We start from the raw sequence: 14,620 nt of genomic DNA, 5'->3' as shown, positions 1-14,620 counted from the left end.
ACGGAAGCAAAAAACTGACTCTACTCCTACAGGTTATTTGGCAGCAATTATTGAACTGTGATCCAGAAAAGTCACTTCAAGGAATTCTTATTGAGATATAATCACACATAAGGGAAATGATGGTAATTTGTAATGCCAAAAAAATGAAACTACTTAAATATCCAAAAATATTACAAGGGACCTTTCATGTTTATTTTTAAACCATGTGAATATATTAGGTATTCAAATAATTTTTTTCAGTCTCCTGAGATGCTGGGATTACAGGTGTGTGCCACTACTCCCGACCTTTTTATTTTTTGAGACAAGTTGTAAGTTGCTGAGGGTGGTCTTGAACTTTCAACCCTGGCCAGGTGGCACACACTGTAATTCTAGTGGCTCAAGAGGTTGAGGCAAGAGGATCACAAGTTCAAAGCCAACCTTAGCAATTTAGTGAGGTCCTAAGCAACTTGGCAAGGTTCTGTCTCAAAATAAAATATAAAAAGAGCTGGGGATGTGGCTCAGTGGTTAAGTACCCCTGGTTCCATTCCCTCATACCAAATCAAACCAAACCAAACAGAAAACCCCAAAATACCTTGCAAGTCTGAGCCCCAAGGGGCTGAGATTTCAAATGTGTGCCACTTCACCTAGCTTCTATTTTCCTTTACTGACTACCATAATTAATAAAACGAAAACCCATGAAGGAAAGACAGATCACAAGTCAATGCCATAGTAAACAAAAATAGAAAAAAAAATCAGAAAGATGAAATTAAAGATTAAAAATACTCACTGGGACTCTGTCATCTTCTCGCCGTCTTCGACCTCTGAAAACAGTTCTCCTTTTAAAAATGAAAAAGGTTTTGGGGACAACTCATAAGATTCTTCAAATATACACATTTAAACAAAGATGGAGAGATCCCTACTTTAACTTATATTCTAACTCTGGGGCCACTCTTCTCCACTAAGATTGAAACATATTCTCCTGAAAGCATTCTGAGATAATATACCAAAATTTCACATATTACCACCAGTACCAGGTAGTTGGATCCATTTTAAAAAATGTTTTTGTTCAACATGGACACAATACCTTTATATTATTTATTTATTTTTATGTGGTGCTGAGGATCAAACCCAGGACCTCACACGTGCCAGGCATGTGGCTCTACCACAGAGCCACAACCCCCAGCCCGGGTCCACATTTACTAGTAATGCTCCCTCCATACCAGAAGCATATTAGAGTTTAATTTAGGCAAGGAAGCACTATAAAATCCCATTCCTATAGTTTTGATTAGAAAAAACTAAAATTCTACAGCAGATGGATATCCTATTTTTCTAAGCTGCATTTTCCTTAGTCAACAATAAAGAACTTCAAAATATAAATTACTGATCACAGTTATATTCTATATGGATACACTATATATCTTATAATTATTTAAAAAAACTATTGGGGGGCTGGGTTATGGCTTAGTGGTAGAGTGCTTTCCTAGCACATGCGAGGCCCTGGGTTCAATCCTCAGCACCACATAAAAAGGAGATAAATGAATAAATAAATAAAGGTATCATTTCCATCTACAACTAAAAACATTAAAAAACAAAAAACAAAACCAATAAACAACCACTGGGGTTTGCCACTACAGTGGTTCATGCTTCCTAAGCATGAAGTCCTGGGTTAGATGCCTATTATTTCAACAAAAAAACAAAACAAAATTAAAAAATAAAAAAATTAAAAAATAAAAAATCCAAAACCAAAAATTATTAATCCATATTAAATGAAGTGTTTAGACCTATATTTTCTTACCTGCCCCTACCATAGTCCCCATTCTGTTCCACTTGTAAAACAGGAGTCTCCTTGGGAAGTTGAGTTTGCTCCTGATGCCCTGTTACAGTAGGGTTAGGCCGTTCGGGTGGAAAGTTCCTTGAACTAGATCTGTTCAATGGTCCATCCCCCAGTGACACAGAACCCTCTGTTGAATGTTCTGAACCACTGGATGACCTAAAATGAGGCTTCACACTATAAGAAATATAAGATCATACACATCAAAGGATGTATCAAGACAGAAAAAAATTTTCTTTGTTAAAATTGGTTTCAATTGTACTCTGCTTGTCATGTAGTAAAAATGTTACCTGTTTTATGTCCCACACATACCATTTTCAAAAGGCAAAAGGATTTCTATTAACAGAAATTTGTGTAAGGAGAGGATTTGAGGAAAACTCCAAAGTTCTTTGAAAAAAAAAAAAAAGCTTATTGGGGCTGGGGAGATAGCTCAGTTGGTAAAGTGCTTGCCTTACAAGGACAGGGCCCTGGGTTCCAATCCCCAGCACCAAAAAAAAAAAAAAAAAAAAAAAAAAAAAAGTTGCGGTCTTGACATGCCTATATTAGCCAGACTACAAAATTATTATTATTTTTGGGCGCTGGGAATTGAACTGAGAGCTTTGATGTTTGCAAGGCAAGCACTCTACCAACAGAGCTATATCCCCAGCCCCTATACACTTATTAATACGTCTGTGTCATATGCATCCTCAATAAGGAGAAAACCGCCGATGAAAGTAAAAACTGGTGGTGGTTGTGGGCAAACAAAAAATTGCATTTTATGTGTAAGGCATAATACATTACAGATACACTATAATCTGTAATATTAAATTTTTTTTTTTTTGCGGTGCTGGGGAGTAATATTAAATTTTTATAGGAGAAAATTAGGAAAGATGCCTGAAAGTCTCTAGGGGACTGACAGTGAAAAGGGTGAGAAATATTGGATCATACTAAAATCTCAGCCTTCACTAAAAGATCCAAATGCAGAACATAAATCTAGGGAATTATAGAAATACAACCAATAACCTGGCATGACTTCATGAATTAAGGTGTACAATGTGATAAAAAAACAAAAAGCTCCCATCAAAAAACCTACTTCTACAAAAGTAATTTTTATCTTGGATGATGAGTATGAGCACCCAACTTCCTAATTTTTCATAAATAGATAAAGCTAAGGTAGTATAATAGAGAAAAGATGCAATTTAATCAATAATGCAAATACTTAAAGTAAGCCTAAGCACCTGAGGATCTTGGCTGTACAACAGACTAAAAAGGAAGTGTGAGATTTATATTGCCCATGACTTGCAATTTTTTATAATCTGTTTTCATAAATACAAATTGATAATATATTAACATTTTGCCAATTCCTAGCTCTTGGAATAGGGATTGAAAAATTTCATTAATAAGCCCCAATTTAAACATTAGTTTCAATGGTACATAAGAGTTATTTTATTCTCCAGAGACCATGACAAATTATCTATTAAAATTTAAGATAAAAATCAGGTTATGATGACATTTTTCATTATATATACATATATTTTTTAAACTGGGGATTGAACCCAGGGATCCTTTACCATTGAGTTACATCTGCTCCTTTTTATTCTGATGAGGATCTTGCCAAGTTGTGGAGAACTTGAAATCTTTCTGCCTCAAGTCTCCTCAGTTGCTAGGATTATAGGCATGCTTCACCATATCCAGCCAAAAATATTTTTTATTTTGAGACAGGGTCTCGCTAAGTTGCTGAGGCTGGCTTTGAACTTGCGATCCTCCTGCCTCAGCCTTCTGAGTTGCTGGGATTACAGGTGTGTGCCACCAAGCCCGGTCAAAATAGATTTTTTTAACAGCAATAAAATTACAGTATGTCATCTAACAGTTATTTACAAAATATTTATTACCTATCATACCTGAAATGACCTCAAGAATTAGATAGGCTATTTACATATCTGTTCAGAAACCATCATTCACCAAATTTTCACCCTGTATTTTCAATAAGTCTAATGGACAAATTATTAAGTTTAATGGGGCTGGGGTTGTGACACAGTGGTGTAGCACTTGCCTAGCATGTGTGAGGCCCTGGGTTCGATTATCAGCACTGAATATAAATAAATAAAATAAAGGTCCATTGACAATTAAAAAATAAATAAATTTTTAAAATATTTTTAAAAAGGGGGGGCTGGGGATATAGCTCAGTTGGTAGAGTATGTGCCTTGCAAGCACAAGGCCCTGGGTTCAATCCCCAGCACTGCACCAAAAAAAAAAAACAAAACAAAACAAAAAAAAGTTTAAACAGCCCTCAGATCTCATAATCTTACCCTTCACTGAGAGGGACTTAACAATCTCAATCCAGGCAACAGAAAAAAGAATGAAGAAAGAAGCAATAAAGCTGGAAGAAAAGGAGAAGTGAAATAAAGAAAAAGAAAGGCTGAAGCAAAGAAAAAGAAAAACAGAAAAATGTCTGGACTTTTGAAAGTTAGTCCTGTTCTCTCTAAGTAGGACTAGTGATCATCATTGGGCTGTCACAAAGTTATGACATTAATTAAAAAGAAAAAAGGAACAAAGGCTGGCAGCTGTCACTTCATACAATAAACAAAGAAGGATTGTACTTTGGTCAAAAAGTTAATTTCAGGGGCTGGAGTTGTAGCTCAGTGGTAGAGCACTTGCCTAGCACGTGTGAGGCACTGGGTTCGATTCTCAGCACAACATATAAATAATTACCTAAAGGTTCACTGACAACTAGAAAAAAATATTAAAAAAAAAAAAATAAAAAAAATACATACACAAAAACCTTTCATTGTGCCTGCCAATGAGTACTGCTATTAACAGAAGGAATTTATTAACAACAACTGGGAACTGTTTAAAATAAATTTCAGTTATGATTGTTATCTTACCGATTTTTTTGGAATGGTCGACCAATATTCATAGCAGCAGCATTTGTTTTATAAGATCCTGGTGAATTAAAGCCATTCACAAAACTACCATTGGGAAAGGGAGCCTAAAAGAGAATTTTAATGTTTAAACAATATTAATGGTAAAGACAAAAATATGGGATGAAGGTCACAGAAACCTTACTGAGCTTGACCTCTTAAGTCAAATATTTAATTCACTTTTGCAATATTCACATCACATATCACTTGACTCACATATCACTGGAGCTAATGAACAATAAATCATTAGCTCATTACTTAATAAGGAATATTATTCTCTGACACAGTTTCAAAACACAAAGCATTTAAAACCCTATAAGGACTTATCTATTATCTAGTCTCTTCCTTCTATTAATTCAGCAAAGCTTAAAGGAAAAAATTGTAGAAACCAACAGATCAACCCTTAGTCACATGCATATGTTGGTAAGGAGGACTAGATGTACACAATGTTATTTACAAGCTACAAAGTAACCAGTAGCAACATAAATTAACTACTCCAGTTGATTTCTTCAAATTTCCAAATGAATTAAAAATCTTGTTATTTTATATTTTATTATCTGAAAAGTATCTCACTTACCAGTGGCGTTTCAAAGTAGGGTGCAGGACTTGGAGACCAAGACTGAGGCACAATACTATAGACTGAGTACTGTTGGTGAGGATTATATACAGGCTGCATAAAGACTGGTGAGGCATACTGTGCTTGAGTTTGAATGGGCTGACTATACATACTAGAATCCATTAATCGATAACCATTCTTAGCAAAAAAAGTGTTGATGGCTTTTATCCTTGCCTAGAAGCAAAAGGAACACATTATAATAAAACACAAGGGTATATTTTAACAAATATGTTAAATTTATATTTAACACATATTATATGACTATACTACTTCTGTTTAATGTAGTCAGTAAAGCAAAAGAAAAATAATAGCTTTGTTAACAAGAAATCTATACATGGGCAAAGTACAATAAGGTAAAAACAGAGAAGTTTACATGGTGAAATTAATTACAACTTATCACACCAAATATGCTAGCATCTCTAATATATAAATTGTAAAAATAGATATGAAAAAGCTCTATAACCTACATAGGTTGGACATGAGCTGAATTAACAAAAATGAAAGCCAAGCATATGAAACAGATGCTAAACCTAGTTTACAAGAAGCAATTAAATAACACATATGGCCAGATGTAGTAGTGTGCACCTATAATCCCAGTGATTAGGGAGGTTAGGCCAAGAGATTCCAAGTTTGAGGTCAGCCTACGGAACTGTTTAGGACATTTCAAAATTTTAAAAAGCCTAGGGCTATATCTATATCTAGTGGTGGAGTACTTGACTAGCATGCTGGAGAAGCCTGGTTCAATTTCTGTCATCACAACAAATATGTATATAAATAAATAAGGTATAGGAAAAAAATGTTCAAAATCACTAGTCATTGGAGATATAAAAATAACCCCACACGTTGCAAATTAGTGCAGTCACTCTGGAAAGCAGTGTGGAGATTCCTCAGAAAGCTTGGAATGGAACCATTTGACCCAGCTATCCCATTCCTTGGCCTATACCCAAAGGACTTAAAATCAGCATACTACAGAGATACAGTCACATCAATGTTCATAGTTGCTCAATTCACAATAGCCAGATTGTTGGAACCAACCTAGATGCCCTTCAATTGATAAATGGATAAAGAAACTGTGATATATACATACGCACACACAATGGAATATTACTCAGCCATAAAGAATAATAAAATTATGGCATTTGCAGGCAAATGGATGAAATTGGAGAGTATCATGCTAAGTGAGATAAGCCAATCTCAAAAAACCAAAGGACGAATGATCTTGCTGATAAGCAGATGATGACACATAATGGGGGATGGGAGGGAGGCAAGAATGGAGGAAGGAGGGACTGTATAGAGGGAAAAGAGGGTGGGAGGAAGGCAAAAATAACAGAATGAATCAAACACCATTACCCTCTGTAAATGCATGATTACACAAATGGTATGCCTCTATTTCATGTACAAACAGAAACAACATGTATCCCATTTGTTTACAATAAAAAATAACATCCACGCCCCTGATAAAATGGCTGTTCTCAAACAAAACAAAACAAAAACAACAACAAAAAACTGGTGTTGAAGAGGATGTAGGGAAGGAACACTTGCACACTATTGGTGGGAACGTAAATTAATAGAGTGATTATGAAAAATACTATGAAAAGGGCCCTCACAAATTAAAAATAAGGCTGAGGTGTAGCTCAGTGATAGAGAGCTTGCCTAGCACATGTAAGACCCTGGGTTTGACTCCCAGTACAAAAACAAAACAAAAAACCAAAACAAATAAAACAAACCCTCTCTCCAACATTAAACATTTTTAAAAATAGTACTGTATATTTTTGAATTGCTAAGAAAGTAAGCCTTAACTGTTCTCACAACAAAAAAAAGTGTGCTAGGTAGATATGTTAATTAGCTTGATTTAATCATTTCACAATGCACACACTTATTATAATATCAAATTGTACACAGGCAATATATAGTGTTTGTCAATTATATCTTTAAAAAGCTGGAAGAAAGGGGATGGGGTATGGCTCAGTGGTGGAGCACTTGCCTAGCATGTGTGAGGTACTGGGTTTGATTCTCAGCACCACATAAAAATAAATAGTTCATTCACAACTAAAATATATGTATTTAAAAAGGACTTTAAAAAGTTGGAAGAAAAATAGGTACATGGCTATTTAACAACAATAATCATAAAGAGAATGGAAAATAAAAATAAATCCTCTTCTAGGGCTGGGGATATAGTTCAGTTGGTAGAGTGCTTATCTAGCAAGCACAAGGCCCTGGGTTCAATCCCGAGAACCACAAGGAAAAAAAAAAAAAAAAAAAAAAGAATCCTCCTCTAAAACACAACACAACAATACAACAACAGGGAAACAACCACCCAGTTGTCCATTAATCACTGAATATACCATGGTACATCCACATGATACTCAACTATGAAACTGATGTACTGCTCTAAATACTACTTTGGAGTGATTTCCAAAATATACTGTTAGGGGGAAGGAAAAAAAAAAAAAAAAAAAAAGAAAGAAAGAAAGAAAGAAAAAGAGAAAAAGCAAAGAGGAGAAAAGTTTGTGTATTAAGTATTATAAGATGGGCATATGATGATACTTGGATATATATTTATTAATATATATTTAATACACTGTGTTTATGCACTGAGATTTAAAACAAAATTACTCTGTATAAGTTAGAAGCAAAAGGAATCTAAAGGCATATCTAATTTGTTATATGACCACAGAAGTCCTAAGTGAATTTAGCTTATAATAAAGTTGATTGTATGTTACTTAGAGATCACAGGCACAAAATAAGGCGAGATAAATTAATAACTGTCGATTGTTTTCAGCATTATATTGCTATTGGTACTGTTATTCTGATGTTTTTGTGTGCAATTATGGAATGGATCTAATCAGTTATTATATTAGGTTCACTGACATCCAAGATTTCACAGGAAAGAAATAAGACACTGATGAGACTGAAGAAATATGAACCAAGTTGCCTGAAATTAAATGGGAAGTATCAGAACGAACATATTTTCTAAAAAAAGGGCTAGCGATGTAACTCAGAGGTACAATATTCTTTAGTTCAACACCCAGGACCTCCCCCCAATTCTGATCAAACAACAACAACAAAACCGAGCAGGCAGGGGTTGAGTTTATTAGTAGAAACACATGCTTAAGCATGTGTGAGACCCTGAGTTCAATGCCCAGCACTGCAAAGAAAATAAACAAACCCAGCCCAAAATACATGTATCTTAGATCTGTCCAATAAAAAAGATGAAACCAGCAAGCCATTAAGCATCTTGTGCCTAAGCAGTGGTACAAAAAAATGCCATTTCCTCATAAAGGGAACCCAGGGACCTGGAGAATATGCTGACTCCAAGTCTTTGAAGCAGTACTACATAAGAGCTTGGAATGCCTTGTCACATTACAAAGGAAGAACACTACTGAAGAGTACCAGAGCTGTAACAAAAGAACTTGGGAGACAACTCAAGAGAGGCCAAATATCATTGTGAACAATAATACATAAATCCACATTTTAAAATATTCAATAAAATGAAAGATCACTTATTTTCTTTTGGAGTATAAGGGATAGAACACAGGGCTTGAGTGTGCTATTCATGCTAGGAAGTGTTCTACCACTGAATACATTTCCATCCCCAACACATCATTAAAAACAACAACTGGTAATAAAGGCTAGCAACAGTTGTTTTGTATAAATTTCACATATGTACTGCAGGACAATGAAGATGAGGGTAAGTTTCAAATAAACAGAAAAGGAAGGCAAAACAGAAAAGGCACCATTCTGCAGTGCTAAATGAATGAACTGATTTTAGTCAATGACACCAGCAGCTAGCTTTAGTTCCCTTCCTGTGATGTCCTTATATTAAACTCAAACCTTATCAAGCCTCTTGATCTAGGTACCAATTTGCATGAAATACAGGGAGACAGACAATCACATTAAACTACACTGAAGAAACCAGTTAGCAAGGCAATCAGATGGGAGGGGAATGTCTGATGAAAGGGTTGCTTAGAGAACGTTCCAGCAAGCTACTGAAATTTTAAAATGCAGATTAAAAAGAGAAAAGATAAGAACTAGCAAAATATACTCTAAGGGCATGAACATGTAGCTTAGTGGCAGAACGTTTGCCTGGCATGCATGAAGCCCTGTTTCTGTACCTAGTGTTGGCAATTCTCTAAGACCAATATGATTATTTTATCACCATTTCTTTCTTTCCTTCCTTCTTTTTTTTTTTTTTGGTGGGTGGAGGGGAATGGGATGTGTACCAGAGATTGAACTCAAGGGCACTTGACCACTGAACCCTATTTTGTATTTTATTTAGAGACAGGGTCTCACTGAGTTGCTTAGCACCTCACTTTTGTTGAGGCTGGTTTTCAACATGCAATCCTCCTGCCTCAGTCTCCCGAGGAGTTGGGATCACAGGCGTGTGTAACCGTGCCCAGTCTCTTTTTCTCTCATTTTTTCAAAAAGAATTTAACATTTATTTTTATTTACTTGTTTTTTATGTGGCACTGAGGATTAAACCCAGTGCCTCACCTGTACTAGGCAAGTGTTCTATCATTGAGCAACAACCCCAGTGCCCAACATTCTTGCTAAATGAAAACAAACAAACCAACAAACAAAAAAACAAAAACAGAGGAAGAAATTAGATGTTTTAAAAAAGAGAGAGAGGAAAAAATAATCAAGAAATTACTATAGTGATAATATTATAGCTATTTTGGGGGGTTATATTTTATTGTCTTACTGATATAACCTAAGCATTTAAAACTATGGCCATGTTTTTTAAAAAAGAATCCCTATTTTTAGAACTACCAACACTAATATTTACAGAAGAAATTAAGGGTGAAATTTGCTTCAAAATAATTGTGAGCATAGAGAAATAAATGGAATACAGATTAAAGTAATACTAACCATTCCCTATTAGCTTTTAAAATAGGTATAGAGTTTCAGTTTTACATGAGTTTCTGGAGAAGGATGATGCCGATGCCCATGTTATAAATGCATTTAATATCACTGAACTGTATATGTCAAGATAATTAGGATGGTAAATAATTTTATGTTATGTGCATTTTACATAACAGAAAAAAATTGGGCCACAGGTACATAGGTACATGGTGAATTATTACACTATGTTGTCCACATTTATGTTTCAAATTCCTGCAATCGTTTACCTGGTAATGCATTTGTGTAATCCCAGCTATTTGGAAGGCTAAGGCAAGACGATCACAAATTTGAGACCAGCCTTAGCAACTTAGTGAGACCTTGCCTCAAAAATTTTTTAAAAAGGGAGGTAGGGCTTGGGGTTTAGCTTAGTGTTCCTGGGTTCAATTCCCAATATCTAAATAAACAGGTTTACCAAAAAACAAACAAACTAACAATAAGTGCTCGAACACATGGCAAATTTATAAATAAGACTATACTGCCTGTGGCTGCCCTACAATTTCCTGTAGTTATGAGAGCATGTGGCTGACAAAACCTGTAATATTATCAGGCTGTTGAAATAAAAAAAAATCTGCCAACTTCCGTACTAGAATTATAAAGATGTGAGAGGATTCGATTAGGAATGAAAAAATTGCACCAAGTTGTTGGGACTATCAAATGAAGCAATGCACCTCAAAAATCTAAAATTACCACTTAATTAACAAATGAAAGGTATGCTTTATGATTCCTACAGTTATGGCCAGGGACTACTTCCCTCTTCCCCGATAATCTGTAACCAATCAAGTGAAAATGAGTCAATTATTGATCTGGGGATGTAGCTCAGTGGTACAGCACTTGTCTACCTTGCCCAAAGCCCTAGGTTCAATCCTTAACACTCCAAAAGAACAATAAATGAAATCAATTATGAGTAACATGAAAAATTGACTTTAACACGTTCTTAAAAAAAAAAAAAAAAAAAAAACCGAAGCTATAGCTTTTACCAAGGTTAATGTTGTATTGAAAACAGCAAATATTTTAATCTAGCTATTATATTTATAAATAACACGAAAATTATGTAAATTGGTTAAAGTTAGGGTGAAGTCTGAGCACATGGAGAAAAAAAAATTTATTTTGAATGGAAATTCTAGAATATAGCATCTAAAATTAGAAGTTCACACTGAGGGTATAGCTCAGTTGTAGAGCAGTTGTCTAACATGTGCCAAAGCCATGCGTTCAATTTCAAGCAACACACTCATACATATACACAGCTTCTTTAAAAAAATAAAAACTAAATTAAATTCGCTAAATAGTCCTATCAGCAGATTAGAACATCAAAAGAAAAGGTCCATTAACTTGAAGATGGACTCTAATCTATGGAAATCTAATCTAGAGATCAAAGAAAATAGATTGAGAACTTTTAATGGAAATGAGCAGTTAAACATATGTGAAATTTAGTATCAAAAGGAACTGAATGGCTTGTTGCAGTGGCACACTATAATCCCAATTCAAAAGATAGCCTCCCCATCTTAGTGAGACCCTGTCTCTAAATAAAATAGAAAAAAAGGGCTGGGGATGTGGCTCAGTGGTTGAGTGCTGCTGGGTTCAATCCCCAGTACTAAATAAACAAACAACACCATATTAGACACAGTAAAGTCAACTTATTCAAAACTGAAGATAAAATATCTGAAAGCCAACAAAGAAAAAGGACACATTGTACACAGGACACACTGAATGCAAAAGAACATGTCAGCAGAAATAACACCCAGAATAATATCTTAAAAGAATGGGAAACATTTTTTGCTGTCAAACCAGAATTCTGTAACCATGGAAAACATCCATCAAAAATAAGTGTGAGGGCTGGGGATATGGCTCAGTTGGTAGAGTGCTTGCCTCGTATGCACAAGGCCCTGGGTTCAATCCCCAGCACAGCAAGAAAAAAAAAAAAAAAAAAAGAGTGTGAAAGACCAGAAATTTTGAGATAAGAGAAAACTAAAGAGAATTCATCACTGGTTGGCACTGGAAGAAACACTAATGGAGGTATTTATTTAGTCTGAAGGGAAATGATACTAGTTATTGTCAGTTACAGAAAGCACAATTAAAATAGAATAATGCACTGCCTCTTAATTATTAACAAATGAAAAAACAAGCCGACAGACTTCATCAACTTAATGTTCTCATCCTCCAAAATTATCCCTTTGTCGTGGTGCCGGGATCAAATCCAGGGCCTTGTATATTCTAAACATGCACTCTTACCACTGAGACATGTCTCCATCCCAAGATTATCATTTAGAATAGACTTTAGAAATGAAGAGGATGTACATTATAAATAAACAAACCAGAATTTACGTGTGGTTTGACTTAGTTAGGCTGAAAGCAGCATATAGGATTCCTGGCTCTGGCATTTGTTTTTCCAGGTATTAGGTCACTGGGTTTGGATGAATGGCATAAATGTTAAAGTGCAGGATGGGGATGTGACTCACTGGTACAGCACTTGACTTCAAGTTCAAGGGCTTGGGTTCAATCTCTACCATGGAAATATAAAATAAAGAGGAGGTGGGAGTGGCTACAGTGAATTTCCTAGCAAGAACAATGCTATGTGAGGCTAATCAAAAGAACCATGAAGAAAAATCAAAACGGTAGAGAAGAAAAACAAAGCCAAAAATTATAATGAAAAAAATTTTTATTACTATACCTGAGATCTCAGCAAAAGCAATAAGAAACAGAAATGGGAAGGGAAGGAATAATCAAAATAGAGGTTATTTGCAGATATCATCATCTCTCATGTTGATAATCCAAAGACCCACCAAAACATTAGATACAATAAATGAGCTCAGCAAGGCTGCGGTAGACAGTAACATTAAACAAAATCAAAATCCAAAACCAAACAACAACAACAAAAAACCCCTAAGCTATCAAAAAGGTGTGTGTGTGGGCAAACAAAAACATAATTGTTAGCAAGTGCTGGAGATGTAGCTCAGTGGTAAAGTGCTTGCCTGGATGAGTGAGGTTCTGGGTTCAATCTCTACCCCAACCCCACCACAAAAAAAAAAAAAAAAAAAAAAAAAGCCCAAACACATACCACACCATAGCAGAACAGAATGAATACTGTATTATTCACAATAATGAAGAAATGTAAGGTGAAACTGCCTATTGTTCTCAGTTTAATGTGAATAATATATTTAATATTCACATTAATTCCAATATGACTTTTTAAAAATTGGCACTGGATAAATGTCCAAAATTCATATGGAAAAGTAATGGTTTCAGAATAGCCAAAATAATCCTGAAAAATAAGAAAAAGGAAAAAGAATAAAGAATCTGTATATGGAAATAAGGATATTGCACAACTATGGCAATTAAAATAGCTGTATTGGTTCAGGAAAGTAGAGATCCAGAAAACAGGAAAAAGAATCTAAAACAGATCTCAGAAATTTAGCACTACCCACATCGTAAAAGAATAAAGCAGTCAACTGCATGTTGAGACAACAGTCTTTTCGTATATGGAAAGAAATGGAAATAGATTCCTATCTTACACATCAAAGACTACTAAGATTTAGGCCTAGTAAACACTAATTCCTAAGACCTAAATCCAAAATACAAAAACTTGAAGCTATTAGAAGACTCAGAACATTTTATAGTCTCAAAGTAAAGGTGATAACAGAAGACATCAGAGGCAAAGGAAATATAATGACAACTACCAAACAGCTCATTGTAATACGGAAACTAATAATATGCTCTACTACACAGCAATAAGGATGATATTTAAATATGTCAAATTCTTAGAACAACCTGACAGATATTTCTTAATAAATGTAAGATACTAATTATATGAAAGCAGGTAGGTTATTCTCATTGTTTTTCACTAGAAGGGCAGCTCAGGCAACAATATGGAGAAGGGAAAAGCATAGCAGTTATGAGGCTACACCAATGTTCAAGCAAACAATGGCAATAATGATGGAAAGAAGTTTGATGGTAGATTTCATAGGAACTGAAGACAGATTAGACATGTAAAGACAGTGATCAAGACTCATCAATGACTGTTCATTCCTAGGTTCCTAAATGGTTGAATGTTAATGTGGTAATGCAGTTAACTATAAGATGAGGGTGAAAGTACTGAGAATGTTTCAATGTTTTTCATCCCTGTTGTTTACGTCCAATCAACTAGGGATCACACATACTACAAGTCAGAAATATCTTTAAATCACTATGGGTCTTGTAAAATATTATGTCCATTTTTAAAAATTCTTAAAGGACAACACAAAAAAATCCCTCAAAACTTTGTTTCACACCATTCCTCTACTGTATTTACAAATATTTCTTACCATGACTGGCTTGCCCTGAAATGTTTTAACTTCTTCTCTTAAGTATTTAAAAGCCTGTTAATGAAGCAGAAAGGAACTTTCATAAATATGTAGA

General features: G+C 34.9%; 1 protein-coding gene and 2 non-coding genes across 6 annotated transcripts in view; 2 read left to right on the top strand and 1 right to left on the bottom strand.

Moving 5' to 3' along the window:
- Positions 1-14,620, bottom strand: part of Larp4 (La ribonucleoprotein 4) — a 71,744-nt gene that overhangs the window by 8,905 nt on the left and 48,219 nt on the right. For 3 of the 4 annotated variants that reach the window (XM_047551398.1, XM_047551399.1, XM_047551401.1), the window contains 5 exons: positions 14,527-14,580; positions 5,288-5,500; positions 4,675-4,778; positions 1,775-1,987; positions 767-815 (listed from right to left, as the gene is read on the bottom strand). In XM_047551398.1, the coding sequence (XP_047407354.1) occupies positions 767-815; positions 1,775-1,987; positions 4,675-4,778; positions 5,288-5,500; positions 14,527-14,580 (633 nt within the window). The remainder of the gene's footprint in view (positions 1-766; positions 816-1,774; positions 1,988-4,674; positions 4,779-5,287; positions 5,501-14,526; positions 14,581-14,620) is intronic. The other variant, XM_047551400.1, reaches the window with a different exon arrangement.
- Positions 3,964-4,036, top strand: Trnaa-ugc (transfer RNA alanine (anticodon UGC)). The gene has a single exon. It is a non-coding gene; the product is annotated as a tRNA-Ala (tRNA).
- Trnat-cgu (transfer RNA threonine (anticodon CGU)) lies at positions 12,061-12,135 on the top strand. Its single transcript has one exon. It is a non-coding gene; the product is annotated as a tRNA-Thr (tRNA).

Source organism: Sciurus carolinensis, chromosome 4 (assembly GCF_902686445.1).
Source record: "Sciurus carolinensis chromosome 4, mSciCar1.2, whole genome shotgun sequence".
Taxonomy (NCBI): domain Eukaryota; kingdom Metazoa; phylum Chordata; class Mammalia; order Rodentia; family Sciuridae; genus Sciurus; species Sciurus carolinensis.
This window is presented reverse-complemented; position numbering and strand designations above follow the sequence as displayed.